General features: G+C 48.5%; 2 protein-coding genes across 13 annotated transcripts in view; one reads left to right on the top strand and one right to left on the bottom strand.

Annotated features, from left to right (window-relative positions):
- Window positions 1-10,564, bottom strand: part of Pced1b (PC-esterase domain containing 1B) — a 138,721-nt gene extending 128,157 nt beyond the window's left edge. The window contains exon 1 of one of the 10 annotated variants that reach the window (XM_006520964.4): window positions 10,373-10,564. The gene's annotated coding sequence lies outside the window, so the exon portion shown is untranslated. Of the gene's footprint in view, window positions 1-8,459; window positions 8,812-10,027; window positions 10,154-10,372 lie in introns of those variants that run through there. The other 9 variants (XM_006520963.4, XM_006520965.4, XM_011245624.2 and 6 more) reach the window with 9 other exon arrangements.
- Window positions 10,250-13,463, top strand: Amigo2 (adhesion molecule with Ig like domain 2). 3 transcript variants are annotated; one of them, NM_001164602.1, is made up of 2 exons: window positions 10,250-10,564; window positions 10,940-13,463. In NM_001164602.1, the coding sequence occupies exon 2, from the start codon at window positions 10,998-11,000 to the stop codon at window positions 12,555-12,557; it is 1,560 nt and encodes a 519-aa protein (NP_001158074.1). In that variant the 5' UTR covers window positions 10,250-10,564; window positions 10,940-10,997; the 3' UTR covers window positions 12,558-13,463. The 3 variants fall into 3 exon arrangements, with proteins under 3 accessions (NP_001158074.1, NP_001158035.1, NP_835215.1); NM_001164563.1 differs by having other exon boundaries at window positions 10,250-10,596; NM_178114.4 differs by having other exon boundaries at window positions 10,250-13,463.
- The last annotated feature ends 778 nt before the right edge of the window (window positions 13,464-14,241 follow it).

Here is a 14,241-nt window from a genome sequence, read left to right as displayed (position 1 = left end):
CTGCTACTCCCTAAATGGGAAACATTAGCACTAATGGTTAAGCTTGCAACTGAAAGGCCAGGGGAAGAGGGCAGGATCTACCTCCAATCTGGGGTCAGTTCACTAATTAAGTCCCACAGCTCTTGTTAGGAAATGGGGGGTGCGTAGTCCAGAGCGTGGTGAAGTGCTGTCTAGACTGTGTGCACTTGCTAGAACCACTTCCTGTGATCTTTCCAGAAGTCCTCTCCCTGAGGAATGTGATGTGACACTTCACTATTACAAACGGAAAAGCCAGAGCTCCTCAGCAAACCATCCACGGAGGACCAAACGCAAAGCCCTTGTTTGCTGAAAGTAACCGATGGAGCTCTGTGACCATGACAGAGAGTCCCTTAACAGCGAGGTTTCTCTTTTTCTCCCTCAATGCTATCTTGTTTCATTTGTGTTCTTAGCGGGAGAGTGATGTTTGCTTCAAACTAGATGTTACTTTGAATAATCACATTTGCCTTTATAAAACTATGGTAATTAATCCTACATGAAAATTTCAAACCTGGGAGTCTTAAATGTTATCAGTGTGCATCAGAATGACAGCGGTCACTCTGGCTTTGAGGATATAATAGCATTTAGGAATTCAACTAGATGATCCCTCCAGGCTAGGAATTCGAAAAATGAAAATTAGACCCCTGCCATTTATGCCCTCGACCCTAATAGGTAGTCATAATAATGACGGACATCGTTTTGGCACACCCGAGTTTTTCAAAACTGTCTATTTTAGTTGTTGTGTGCATTCTGTGTTTATGTGTGTGCGCGCACGTTTGCAGGGTGTTTACCCATGCATACATTTGTGGGGGCCAGAGGTTGATACCAAACATCTTTAATAGCTCTCTACCCCGCCCCACCCCTTTTTTGGGACAGGCGCTCTGACTGAGCCCAGAGCTTGCAGCTTCCCCTAGGCTGGCTAGCCCATGAGTCCCTGGGACCCACCTATCCCGAGAGTGATGGGGCCACACTCTCGTGTGGGTCTGGTTTCGTAAGTGGGCTGTGCACATTTGAAATCATGTCCTCATGCGTGAGCAGTAAACGCCACACCTACTGAGCCCTATCCTCAGCCCCACAGGTCTTCAGAAGCAAAGTATTACCCGTGTATTTATCCCTAAGGCTGAATGTGGAATGCGGGAAAAAAGGGCATATTTTTATGTTTATGAATATATTTATATGCACTCTTATAAACTCAACGTTTGGAAGGCAGAGGCAGGGAGATGGCTGGTTTTGAGACCAGGCTGGGTTACATAGCAACAAAAGGAAAGGGAGAGGAGGGAGAGGAGGGAGATGAGGGAGAGGAGGATGAGGAGGAGGAGGAGGAAGAGGAGGAGGAGGAGGAGGAAGAGGAGAGCTGGAGGGGGAGGAGCAGGAAGGGGAGGAGTAAGGGAGGAGTAGCAGGCGGGAGAAGAGCAGGAAAAAAGAGGAGCAGGGAGAGAGGAACAGGAAGGGGGAGGAGCAGGAAGGGGAGGAGCAGGAAGGGGGAGGAGCAGGAAGGGGAGGAGGAAGGGAGCAGGAGGGGGAGGAGCAGGAAGAGGAGGAGCAGGAAGGGAGGGGGTGTTGGAGGCGGGGAGCAGGAAGGGGCTGAGTTACATAGCAACAAAAGGAGAAGAGGAGGAACAGAAATGGGAGGAGGAGGAAGAAGAGGAGGGGGAGGAGCAGGAATGGGGAGGAGCAGGAAGGGGTAGCAAAAAGTGGGAAGCCGAGGGTCTGTTTCTAACAGTGCATAACTGTGACAAAGAAGAAAGGCATTCTACTGACTTCACTCCAGTGGACTCATTCTTTTGAGCTGAAACTTTAATTTACCAGCGAGATTATGAACGGCAGTTCTCTTGATTCCATTTCTTCTCCACCTTCCTGTCTTTCTGCAGGAAGCACACAGCATTTCCACGATTAGGGGAAAGGTCCTTGATTATGATTTTCATTTCCCATTGAGAGCCAGATGGTAGCGTGGGGCAGGGGAGCGTGTGACCTTCTCAAAGGCTGGTCTTGGGAGGACTCGCAGTGTTTTGCAGTGAAACTCAACAAAAGTTGTTGAGTCCTGACTTGGAGCTGAGAAGGCAGGAAGTCTTTCCACCGTGTGCCTCATTTGCATGGCGCTGGGCTGGAGTGGCTTTGAGATCATTTAGACAGCACTGTAATCCTCTAATGGGGCCTAGCACTCTTGGGTGCTTAGTAAATGATGAACAACTGTAGTGCTAACACAGGCGGGGTTGCGTCTCCATCCCTCCCCGCTTAGGGGTTATTTCACTGCCTGCTTAAGAGATACAGGAGGACCTGGCTCTCCCACATTGAAGTTGGTGTTTATTAAATCAGAACTCCAACTAACCAGAAACTCTAACCAGCTAAAGCTTTCTGTTGTGCTTTTCTCATCGTAAAATACTGTAGAATACTAGAACACAGAGATAAGGAAAGAAAGGGGGGTATTTTAAAAACCACTGGTGGTGTAGAAATATAATATGTTCACATAATGTATAATCTATAATTCATATACATAGTACAATCATAATAGTACCACTTTGTAATTTTGATGTCCTCAAATACTACCTTTCCGTTGTATTTTAGATAACAGTATAGCAGGACTTCTTAAGCTCTCTACTCATGACCCATTATTGCCCTATATGTGCTTAAAAGACAACTGGTGTGCCTATATATTTATGTATGTATATATGATAGCTATACAAACTGAAAACATGCTGGGATAAAAATTTCATTTTAACACAATTTTTGGTATATAATTTTACTATTTATTGGAGATGAAAGCAAACTTGCATTGCGATGAGATAAAGGTGGTTGTTATTTTTACAGGAGGGTTGGAGGGATGGCTCATTGGTAAAGACTACGTGGTCCTCGGGCAGAGGACCAGAGACCAGTGGTCAGATCTCAGTACTCAGACTAGGTGGGTCACAACTACCTGTAACTCCATCCCAGGGAATCCGATGCCCTCTTCTGGCCTTTTGGAGGTACTTAATCTTGCCCATGTGTAGGCATTCATGATCAGACACACATATACACAATACACACACAGGCAATTTAAACAATAACTGAATCTTCAAACCATGGCAAGTATTTGACACTAAATGACACTCACATAGCACTCTCACTGGTGTCTTTTTTTTTTTTTGAGTTGATTTTTCTTTTTTATTTTATAATCACCAACGATGATAACTCTGCATAAACAAGCAACACAAAATGGCAAAAGTATGCTTTTCGGCTATTTCAGGAATTCTATCCTAATCCTAAATAGATTTTTGCTTAATGATTTTTTTTAATGAAACACCAGGCTGCCATTCAGACAATATTTCAAAACAAACACGACATAATCCAAACATACTACTTCAGTATCTGCACGCTGAGGAACCATAGCAGAGGAATATTAAATGCTTATGTTTTTTATAATTAGACCATTATGTTTCTGTATAAGCAGGAAGCCTTGTATATGCAGTAAAAACACTGCGGTTCATAGCATGGGGTCTAAACTAGGTGTTTCCGGCAGCTTTCATGGGTGCCGCCCGGCTTGACGGAAGAAGCGTGCACGCCTTGTGCTCAGTACCAAGGCTACAGTGACGTCGCATAACGTAACACAGGTGAGCCCTGCCAGACACTCCTCGCATGCCCTCTAATTCTGATGAATGCTTGGCTTTTAAATGTTCAGAAACCAACCCTGACATCCGGTTACTCTCCCTCCGTCACAACCCACAGTCGAAGTAGCAATAAACGCGCGCGAAGGCAGCCATGTGCACGCCAAGGCGTTTGTTTACCCACATGCCTGCCGCCTTAAGAACGTGCCCCGCCGTTTCTGTTAGAAAAGGTGCTGTCACGAACACATGATATCCAGACGCAGCTCAAAACCTAAGCCAAGCCGGCCGACACACCTGTAACCCCAACACTCAGAAGGCTGAGGCAGGAGGATCTCGAGTTTGGGGCCTGTCTGGGCTACCTAGTGAGATCCCCACCAGCCAGCCAGCGCTATATACGTAGACAAACACCGCTTCAAAAAAAAAAAAAAAAAAAAAAAAAACTCAACTAACTCACCAAATAAATAATTAAAAAAATACATACTTGATAAGACAATCTGTCAACTGCACACACCTGCCTTATATTGCTTCTGTTGAAGGAGCAAGAGACAGCTGCCAACCACTCCGGAGACCGAGAAGGCTATGTGCAATTGCAATAGCATGGGATCCTATGAAAAGTGATACTCAGACCTGTTCCAATTACTCAATACCTGCTTTTTACAGCAGGTGTCCCAGGCTTGAGCAACAGAGGGCAGACAGACAGACAGACTGCTGCCCAAAACTCAGAATGAAGTTTGGAAGTTGAAAAGTTCCTTAAGAGAACAGTGTTTGTCACATCCCACATTTGATCCCTGGGGATTCCAGACAAGTTATGGGAAATCTGCCGGGCACTTGATCTTCAACCTCAGAGGGTGGAGTTCTATGATCAGACTTTCAGAGTTCAAACCTCTGAACAAGACTGTACCCACTTCCCTGTTTTATGTCCAAGTACAGCTAAACCAACTATGCAGGGACTTCAACAGGCTGGTCCCAATGCCACCCAAACTTCTCAAAGAGTAAGCAAGTGACGGTATACGCCAAAGGCTGCACACTGCACAAACCCTTTTAGGCACCTGGCTGGAAAAGACAAATCTCCAGAGACAGGAAGTGAGACAGATCTTGAAAGGGCTGAGAAAGGTATAGTAGCTAATTTTCTTATGGTTGTGAAGAAATGCCTCACAGGAATTAACTCAAGAGAGGGAGGGGTTCCTGGGCTTATAGTTCACGACTGCACACCCTATCCTGTTGAGGAGGCTCCGTGGCAGGAGTGTGCCTTCAGCAAGCCACTTCCTCCAGCTAAGCCCCGCTTCAAGGCCTACACCAAGCAGGGGACCAGCTGTTCAAACGCACAAGCCTTTTGGGAGACATTTCACATCCAGTCTTCAAAGGGGAGGAACAGGTTCAACCTACTCACTGCCTACTGGCTCAGTGATGTGCGGTGCGGACCCCTGTAAGCACACCAAAATATGAACTTTACAATTTAGGACAAGCTAGATTGTACAGTTAAAATGTTTTTAAAAGGTGACTTTTCTCTCCACTGACTACCAACAGCAGCCTGGAATGAAGAGGAAGCCCAGGGAATGGACCCTGGTCAGAGCTGACCACCAGGGCCCTCCCTGGGCAGGGAATGTGGTCCATTACATGGCTGCTGAGAAAGCCATGTATCTCCCTTGGGTCAACACTTTAGGGGAAAAAAAACTATTGTAGCAGTGAAATAAAGGTTAGGGATAAAAGGGATATCAGAGGTATTAACCTACCAAGCTGACCAGATGACAGGAAGGATGGGGCTCTGAGCTAGTTCTGGCAGGCGAGCTGGCTCCCCTAAAGACCCTCTTTCCTGAAGGAGCATGTGCAAGGCACCGTTGCCTTCCGAATATTCTTATTTCTAACTCGGCCAGTTATAACAGGCTTCATTACGGGTAAAAAAAACAAAAAAAAACAAAAACAGTTTTTAAGAAGCCTCCACCTGTTCCCGAAAGGGCACACCCTGAATATGGGGAGTAGATATGACGTAACCAAGGAGAACAACAGTTTTGTGTCTGTAGCGATGAGAGTAGTTAGCTCCCACCATGGCGAAACTGCAAGTTGATCATGGAAGCAAGAGAACAAAGAGAAAACAGAATACATAATGGCTGGCAGAGCCCACCAGAGTTCAAGACCACACCACCTGTAAGGTCTGTTGCTGCAGCCACTGCCACAGCAGCCGGGGCAAACTGCCAACAAGGTCAACATCGCACAAACAAGCCAAAGATGAAGAGGGGCTTCAAAGAGTGACCACTCCCCTAACTGTGAGAGCAACAGGTATGCAGCCTGTGAACATCTCCCTGCAGGACACGCACAGAGTGTGGGGCTCCATTGGCACAACTTGTGATACATTCAGAGAATAAACCAACCATAACAGAAATGTCTTCCGTCTTTCTTTAGTTCCTGCCATCCTATAAAAAGCCCCTAGACAAACAGTTTAGAGGGTTTTCCCTTCCCTTGGAACCTCTCCCGAGCTCTGCTTTCTGCAATAGATCTTTAATCTCCTTCAAAGCTGCATCTCTAGAATAAAAAGTTCCCTCCTAAGAAGACTCTTCTTGTCTTGTGAATTTCTTTCTTGAGCCTGTGAGACAAGGACCCAAGGTAGAGTCACTGACTCTTTTGTGTGACCCTTAGCGTCCAGTGCTCTGAATCCTGAATACTTAATGTATACTTAATGTAAGAAAACTCAATCCTAAGAACACTCCCTTTTACAGTCTGTTATTATGATTGCTACCTGGCAATGAGGTACACACGTACACACGTATACACACACACACACACACACACACACACACACATTCACACACACGAGGGGGGAGGGATTGATTCATTCTAGTAGATCACAGAAAACTTGCTAGATTCAAAAGAAATAGAGAACATGAAAACCCCACACAGGCGAGGAAGCCCTACTGAATGTTAGTATTAGCCAAAGCGACTATTTGTTATGGTTAATCTTGCTTGTCATACGAACTGGATCTGGAATCACCTAAAAGGCAAAGCACGCTGGGCAAACCCGTGAGGGACCTTCTCAATCAGGTTATCTGAGATGAGAAGACCCAGCCTGGATGTGGACAGCCCCCACCCCCACCCCCATCCCCACCCCCCTATGGCAGCACTGATGAAAACTTTGCTTTTTGCCTGCTGGCCCTTGCTCTCACTGGCAAGGTCATCTACCCCACTGCTGCCATCGCTGCTGTATTCCTCTGTTAATAGCAGAATCCAGCTCTAAGCCTTCAGAGGCAGGCTGGGTCTGCTGAGGCATCCAACCTCACAGACAGCATAGCTACTAGGTCTTCAGCATGCACAGTGTGGGACTGGCCAATGAGGGACTACTAAGACAGTAGTCCAACCCTAGCTGGTAAGTCCCCTCTTTATATACAGATTCACTGTATGAGTTCTGCTCCCCTAGAGCAATCGAATACACCACTGCTATAATCATGCCTTGCCCTTGATCTCTAACTCTTCAAGATTTTAAAATACAACCTGAGAAATTGGAAACCACAGAGCTAGAACCCGAGACCTCATCTCAATCACACCCTCCAGACGGGAGAGCCTTCCAAAGCCAGGAAGGTGAACCACGGCCACGCCCATCTCAGCCCACCAGATTCAAAATCAGATCATACCCTGAAGCCACTTCCTACTATCCACTGGAGTCATCATCATCAAACGGTCAAAAATACCAATAGAAAATACCACGCGGAGAGACCAAAGGACCATCCATCTGTCCCACTTTAGAGCCCAAGACGGCACTCAGCCATCTGTCTTGGTACTTCTTCCAAGCTGGAGGAAGAAACTTCTCTGTTCTGTTTAACTTAAAACTCTTCGAGGAGAGCCTCAAGTCCATTTCAACACATTCCACTTTCAAACAATTTGGAGTGCGGCTGTTGATCGTCTGGGTTATGGGACAGTATCACTGTAGGGTTCGGTGAACAATGAATGAGCTACCGTATGCAGGCTAGCTTGGTCTGGCACATAAGAACACATAGACAACTCACACCTCCACTGAGGGCACCAGGACTAGGTCAGTCACAAGGGACAAAGGCACAACGCAGAACAGTGTACCCAAAACAAAGATCAGTAGAGAATACAGTTAAATAAAAGCATTTGGTGGCTTTCAGGCATGGCTGGATCCAGGACTCTAACATTTGTCAGGGTCCCCTGCCTTCAAGACAAGCTTTATGAAGTGTAAGCAACAAGAACCAGCAGACTGAGACCATTGCCATCTAGAATACGTATCCTGTCACTCGGTTTCATTCATGAAAACGTCACTGAATGCCAACCAAATGTCAGCTGGGACCCTGACAGAGGAAACGGCTGTCTTCACAGAATTTTCCTTATAGTGGAGAGCGGGTGCTATGGTTTGAATACGATTTGAGTGTGTCCCTCCAAAATCCACTTGATAGAAGTCTGACCATATGTGACCATATTAGGGTGTGACGCTTCGAGGAGGTGGGGTCTATGTCGAGCCATTGATTCATGGAGGCTCACCCATGGACAGGATTAATGAAGGTCTCAAGGGACCACTGGTGCTAAAGTTGTTACACAAATAACAAATGTGGGTCCTGAACCTCTCTGGCACGCTGTGCCTCTATGTTGCTCCCTGACTTACTCTTCAACCATCCACCCTGCTGTGAGTACCCTGTGGGTTCTCCTCTAGAGGCAGGACTGAGCAAGAGGTATGACCTTGGACAGCCAATCTCTATAATTGTGGGTTCAATTTCATTTGAGAAAGGCGCCCCATTTAGGTATTTTGTTATAGCAACCGAACATTGACTAACATGGTGGAGATCCATGAGGTGATAAAGGTTATCAAATAAATAAACCTGAAAAAAAAACATTACCTTCCGCAAAGTAAGGCCATACCTTTTGCTATTACTGAAGTCAGCTTTCTTGTCTCCAGGCTAGTAAACACACACCTTTCATGCCTCTCTTGCCTTTGACATGCATGGGAGTCCAGAGAGCTGGTCTTATATAGACCTGCCCCCTGCGAGTTTGTGTACAGCTGGTTTATGCTGTGGGGTGATGGCAAGATACTTCTGAGAGTTGCCTGCAGGTATAGCATAACTTCCACTCTCCACTTCTTAAAAAAAAAAAAAACCACCCATTTTAGATCATTTTGTGATAAGCACGGGTTAACCAGCTTCCCAATTTCCTTCCATTTAGGACTGCAAAACCCAGTCACTTACTGGTCATTTAAATAACATTCCTTTGATTACCTGACTCCATTTCCAGGTGACCGCTCAGCTTTGTGACTTTGAGCCTTAAACCCGAGGTTTTCTTGGGGGAAGCCCGGGGGTTGGGGGTGTGCGTGTGGTCTGATAGGAATCTTAAACCTATTTCTCTGGGGAAATGAAGAATGCACCCCTGGAGCACACTAGGCTGGATGCTTGTGGTTTTAAAAGTCAATCTTTAGTGAAAGTGAAACTAACAGGAACCAAGTTGCCCTCCCTTGAAAACCCTGAATCGCTGAGCTCTCCCGGAACCAGTCCACATTAACGCAACACACAGGTCCATCAGATCCATGCCAAAAACTCACTCAGGAAGTTTTCCGATAAATTTAAGGATGCCGTGGGGGGGGGGGGGGATCATTTTGGTTTTTAAAGTTGTATTCATGTGCTCTGCCCTCACTGTCTCCCCAATTTTGTCTACCTTTCATTGGCTCCCTAAGCCCTTCTACTGTGGCTAGCATGGTTTTTTAGGGACAGTAATTTATTTCTTTTAATCCGTACACAACGGCCAAATGGATCACTTGGCTCAGTCAAATCCCATCGTTTAAGCCTTTAAACAAGAATGGATTTGTAATCGAAAAGCCCACCAGCTTCAAGCTCTCTCCCTCATTTTCACATGGCCTTGTTCAGCTTGTGCCTTCCGAGAATGCTAGCTCAGTCTACTGGAGCCCTGGTGGCTGTAGGGCCTCTAGGGGACAAGTCCTTCTGCGTAGCCACCCCTACCGAATTAATCCTAGTCCTGAAGCCGCCAGCGCGACTCTGGATTTTTTTTGTTTTTGTTTTTTTTGTTTATTTTTTTTAAAGGCTAATGCCCTTATCTGTGCATTCCAACCGGAAGCCTTCTTTCCTGCCCCTTTGCTTCTAGAGCTGGGCCCGGTGCCTCGGGCCGCCGTCTCCGAGTTAGGAAAAGGGCTCGAACTTTCCCAGGGAACCGGGGGGCGTCCCCGCGGCGCCTCCGCACCCCCTCCCCCCGCAAAGCCCCGGTGGTGCCCGAGGGAACGCGCCGCGGCCCTCGCTCCTGTCCTCCTCCTCCTCCTCCAAACCCGGGCGGGGACCCCAGCAAGCACCCGGTGCACAGCGCCCGCCAGGCCCCTCGCCCCAGCCCCTAAAGCCAGGCTCCGAGATCGGGGTGGGGTGCCACCTGCGGGCCACCGCCCGCGGGCTCCGGCGCGCGGCACCCCGGCACCCTGGGCGGCTCCCTACCGGGCTGGGCGGCTCCCCCGCGGGCGCGGGGCGAGGGGCGCGGGGCCTGGGGGTGCAGAGTCGCAGGCCTCGCTGCGGTCCCACCCGGCCGAGAGGCGGCGCGGAGCCCGCACGGGGCCGCCTCTGCGATTGGCTGCGCCCCCCCTCCCCTGCTCCGCCCGCCGCGGCGCCCGAGGAGCGAGGACGCGGGGACCCGCCTCCCGCCCGCTCCCGACCCCGGGCGCACGGGATAAAAGGCGGGCGGCGGGCGCGGGAGCCCGGGCCCTGCAGCCTGCGAGCGCCACCGGCGGGCCGGCTTCCCCCGCCGCCCACCCCGCTCCCGGCGCGGCCGAGCTCCGGCGGTACCTGCAGCCGAGCGAGAGAGCCGGGGAGCCCGCGCCGCTGCCTCGAAACTCGCCAAAGTTGAGAGGCTGCCGCCCACCGGGAGCTGGAGGGAAGGTGCGAGCGCGCGGGGCGCAAACCGGCAGGCGGACGCGCGGACCTTCCGAGCGCACCGCCGTCGGCGGCCTCTCCGAGCCGCTGCGGCTTCCCAGCGCTGTGAGTGGTCGGCTAGACCGACGGCTGGCTAAGTATTTCCGTTCAATTGTTTATGGGATGCGATTGTGTGTTTTTGTGTGTGTCGGTGGAGGGAGTTAAGGCAGAATGCATCCTTTAGAAACAAAAACACACAAAAAAGCCTGAGTTTCTCATGCTGAGACTGTCGCATTGAGAGAAGGTACCTGGAAATCTCACTGAGTTGGAGTAATCTAGGAAAAATGCATATAACAGGTTCTTTATTAAAAAGCCACCCCTGTTGGAGATGGAACCCATTTCAAAAGTTAATTGGAATGAAAGCAATTACGGAATAACTCTAACGGGTTAACTAGTGGCAGTTAACTTGTACTTTTCTCCCGTTTTAAATGTTGTTACCAGATTGGTGGGAGACTGAGCTGATGAGAAGCGACTGGCAAGAGACTCAGAGGCGACCATAATGTCGTTAAGGTTCCACACACTGCCCACCCTGCCTAGAGCTGTCAAACCGGGTTGCAGAGAGCTGCTGTGTCTGTTGGTGATCGCAGTGATGGTGAGCCCCAGCGCCTCAGGAATGTGCCCCACTGCTTGCATCTGTGCCACCGACATTGTCAGCTGCACCAACAAAAACCTATCTAAGGTGCCCGGGAACCTTTTCAGACTGATTAAAAGACTGGATCTGAGCTATAACAGAATCGGACTGTTGGATGCCGACTGGATCCCGGTGTCGTTTGTCAAGCTGAGCACCTTAATTCTTCGCCACAACAACATCACCAGCATCTCCACGGGCAGTTTCTCCACAACCCCAAATTTAAAGTGTCTGGACTTATCATCCAATAGGCTGAAGTCGGTAAAGAGTGCCACATTCCAAGAGCTGAAGGCTCTGGAAGTACTGCTGCTGTACAACAACCACATTTCCTATCTGGACCCCGCAGCGTTCGGGGGGCTTTCCCACTTGCAGAAACTCTATCTGAGTGGGAACTTTCTCACACAGTTCCCTATGGATTTGTATACTGGGAGGTTCAAGCTGGCTGATCTGACATTTTTAGATGTTTCCTATAATCGAATCCCTTCCATACCGATGCACCATATAAACTTAGTGCCGGGGAGACAGCTGAGAGGCATCTACCTTCACGGGAACCCATTTGTATGTGACTGTTCTCTGTACTCGTTGCTGATCTTTTGGTACCGTAGGCACTTTAGCTCCGTGATGGATTTTAAGAATGACTATACCTGTCGCCTGTGGTCTGACTCCAGGCACTCCCACCAGCTGCAGCTGCTCCAGGAGAGCTTTCTGAACTGTTCTTACAGCGTTATCAACGGCTCCTTCCACGCACTTGGCTTTATCCACGAGGCTCAGGTTGGGGAGAGGGCGATCGTCCACTGTGACAGCAAGACTGGCAATGGAAATACTGATTTCATCTGGGTCGGTCCCGATAACAGGCTGCTGGAGCCAGATAAAGACATGGGGAACTTTCGTGTGTTTTACAACGGAAGTCTGGTCATAGAGAACCCTGGCTTTGAGGACGCCGGGGTATATTCTTGTATCGCAATGAACAGGCAGCGGCTGTTAAACGAGACGGTGGATATCATGATCAACGTGAGCAATTTCACCATAAACAGATCCCACGCCCACGAGGCGTTTAACACGGCCTTTACCACCCTGGCTGCCTGCGTGGCCAGTATAGTTCTAGTGCTACTGTATCTGTACCTGACGCCGTGCCCATGCAAATGCAAAGCCAAGAGACAGAAAAACACGCTGAGCCAAAGCAGTGCCCACTCGTCCATTCTCAGTCCTGGCCCCACTGGCGATGCCTCTGCTGACGATCGGAAGGCAGGTAAAAGAGTCGTGTTTCTGGAGCCCCTGAAGGACACGGCGGCCGGACAGAATGGCAAAGTCAAGCTTTTCCCCAGTGAGACCGTTATAGCCGAGGGCATCTTAAAGTCCACCAGGGCAAAGTCTGACTCAGACTCAGTCAATTCCGTGTTCTCAGACACACCCTTTGTGGCATCCACTTAGCTGGGTGCCTGTGTTCGTCTGGTGTCGTGATTTAAAGTCTCCCTGCTTTAACTTTGGTCCGAAGAATTAATAGCAGGACGGGGTGAAAACCCTATTTTGTCTTTTGAGATGAAACCAAATGGTGTCTTTTTAAGATGGTTGCTAGGAAGTGAGGCAGAGCACACTGGTTGCTTCTTGGACTGGGTCAGGAGACGGTTGAGTTTGAGAGTTTTGAGTAACAGCATCTTAGCCTTCAGCATCGCCGAGGATTTCAAAGCTGCCTTGAAGGCAGTAGGACCAGCCATTATCTCTTTATTTGGTTATCTTGAAGGAAAAATGGAGCTATGTGTTAGCATTCTTTAAAAATAGACTCTTTTTGACTTACTAGAACCAAAGTTGAGCTGAGCTTTTTTTTTTCTTTTAAAGAAAAACATTAGTGGCTTCTTTCCCTTTTAAAAGATATAGAAGGAAGAATTGGCTATTTATAAAGCATAAAGTTAGCATAGAGGTTTTTCAGCCAAAATCATCATTTCAGACCAGAATGACAAACTTATAACATCCACAGGGTTCTGCCACATCCCATGTAGTGCAAAGGGACATTTAGCTGTTTAGCTGTCTTCTCCGTCCTCGCTGTCCTGAATACCCTGGTACAAAAGATCTCGCTGAAACATTAAAGATGTCATTATTTGTTGCAAAGAATATGTGTCAGTACCGAAATGTCTGAGTAACTCCCTAAACCTTCATCGTAGCAGACTCACGGCTGTCCGTCTGCTTGTGTATCTGTAGAACCTTAAGTTATGTGAATGGCTGAGTAGACCCTAATGTGCTGTGTTTCAGGCATTTAAATCCATGCAAATACATACACGTGCTCTGTGACTTTATGCTTGAGTTGCCTATTTACCGATGCAACCTGAAATGTTGAACGTGACAAGCGTGTGCTGTGTCTATAAACCTCCATCACACGGTATCCACATTACAGCAAACGCCTCTCCTCCAGAATTCTTGTCCTGACGATAGGAACTTTAGCTTTTAGCGGGAGAAAAGCCACTTTAATGTGTTCTGAGTCAGGGTTTCACTCTCTGCATTACAGGCTACTCTGATGTCGTGCATTCCAGCCAGGTCTGGGAGATCCTTACATTCTAGTTTTAGGACAAGTGAGTGCCTGGGGGCGGGGGGGGGGTACCAGATTATTCTCCTGTCTGCCAAGAGACAGTCATGTGCCTCTCTGGCACTGAAACGGAGGGCTCAGACCAGTTGGTGTTTCCAGTTCCTTTCATATTAGAATCTGGTTTCCCAGGAACCCCAGCACAGAATCACAGTGCCTTCTAAGCTGTACCGTACACTGAGGGAATGTGGGGCTGGGATGCAGATAGGCTAACCAGCACAGCACCATAGATCACAGGTGTCTCAATGGAGGAGGCTCAGAGAGAATCATGGGCTGTGTATGACCAACAGAAGCAAAGGGGCTGAGAGAACCCAGGCTCAGCGTGCTCCCCAGAGAGAAAGGGTCCAAAAGAATGGCTACCTTAAACACCCACGGGCATGGAGAGGGATTAAAATCAAGAGTGACCAAAGGCAGAGGAGAAGCGGGTGGGCGTCTTCCTAGGGAAAGTTGGGTATGGCCGATAGTGGCACCTTCCAGGGGTGTAGATGAGGATGGAGAGTTGACAGTGACACTGGTGACTTACTGGCAGCATGGTTGGTA

The sequence above is a fragment of the Mus musculus genome, chromosome 15 (assembly GCF_000001635.26).
Source record: "Mus musculus strain C57BL/6J chromosome 15, GRCm38.p6 C57BL/6J".
Lineage (NCBI taxonomy): Eukaryota > Metazoa > Chordata > Mammalia > Rodentia > Muridae > Mus > Mus musculus.
The sequence above is the reverse complement of the archived record's forward strand: the minus strand, read 5'-3'. Positions and strand labels throughout refer to the sequence as shown.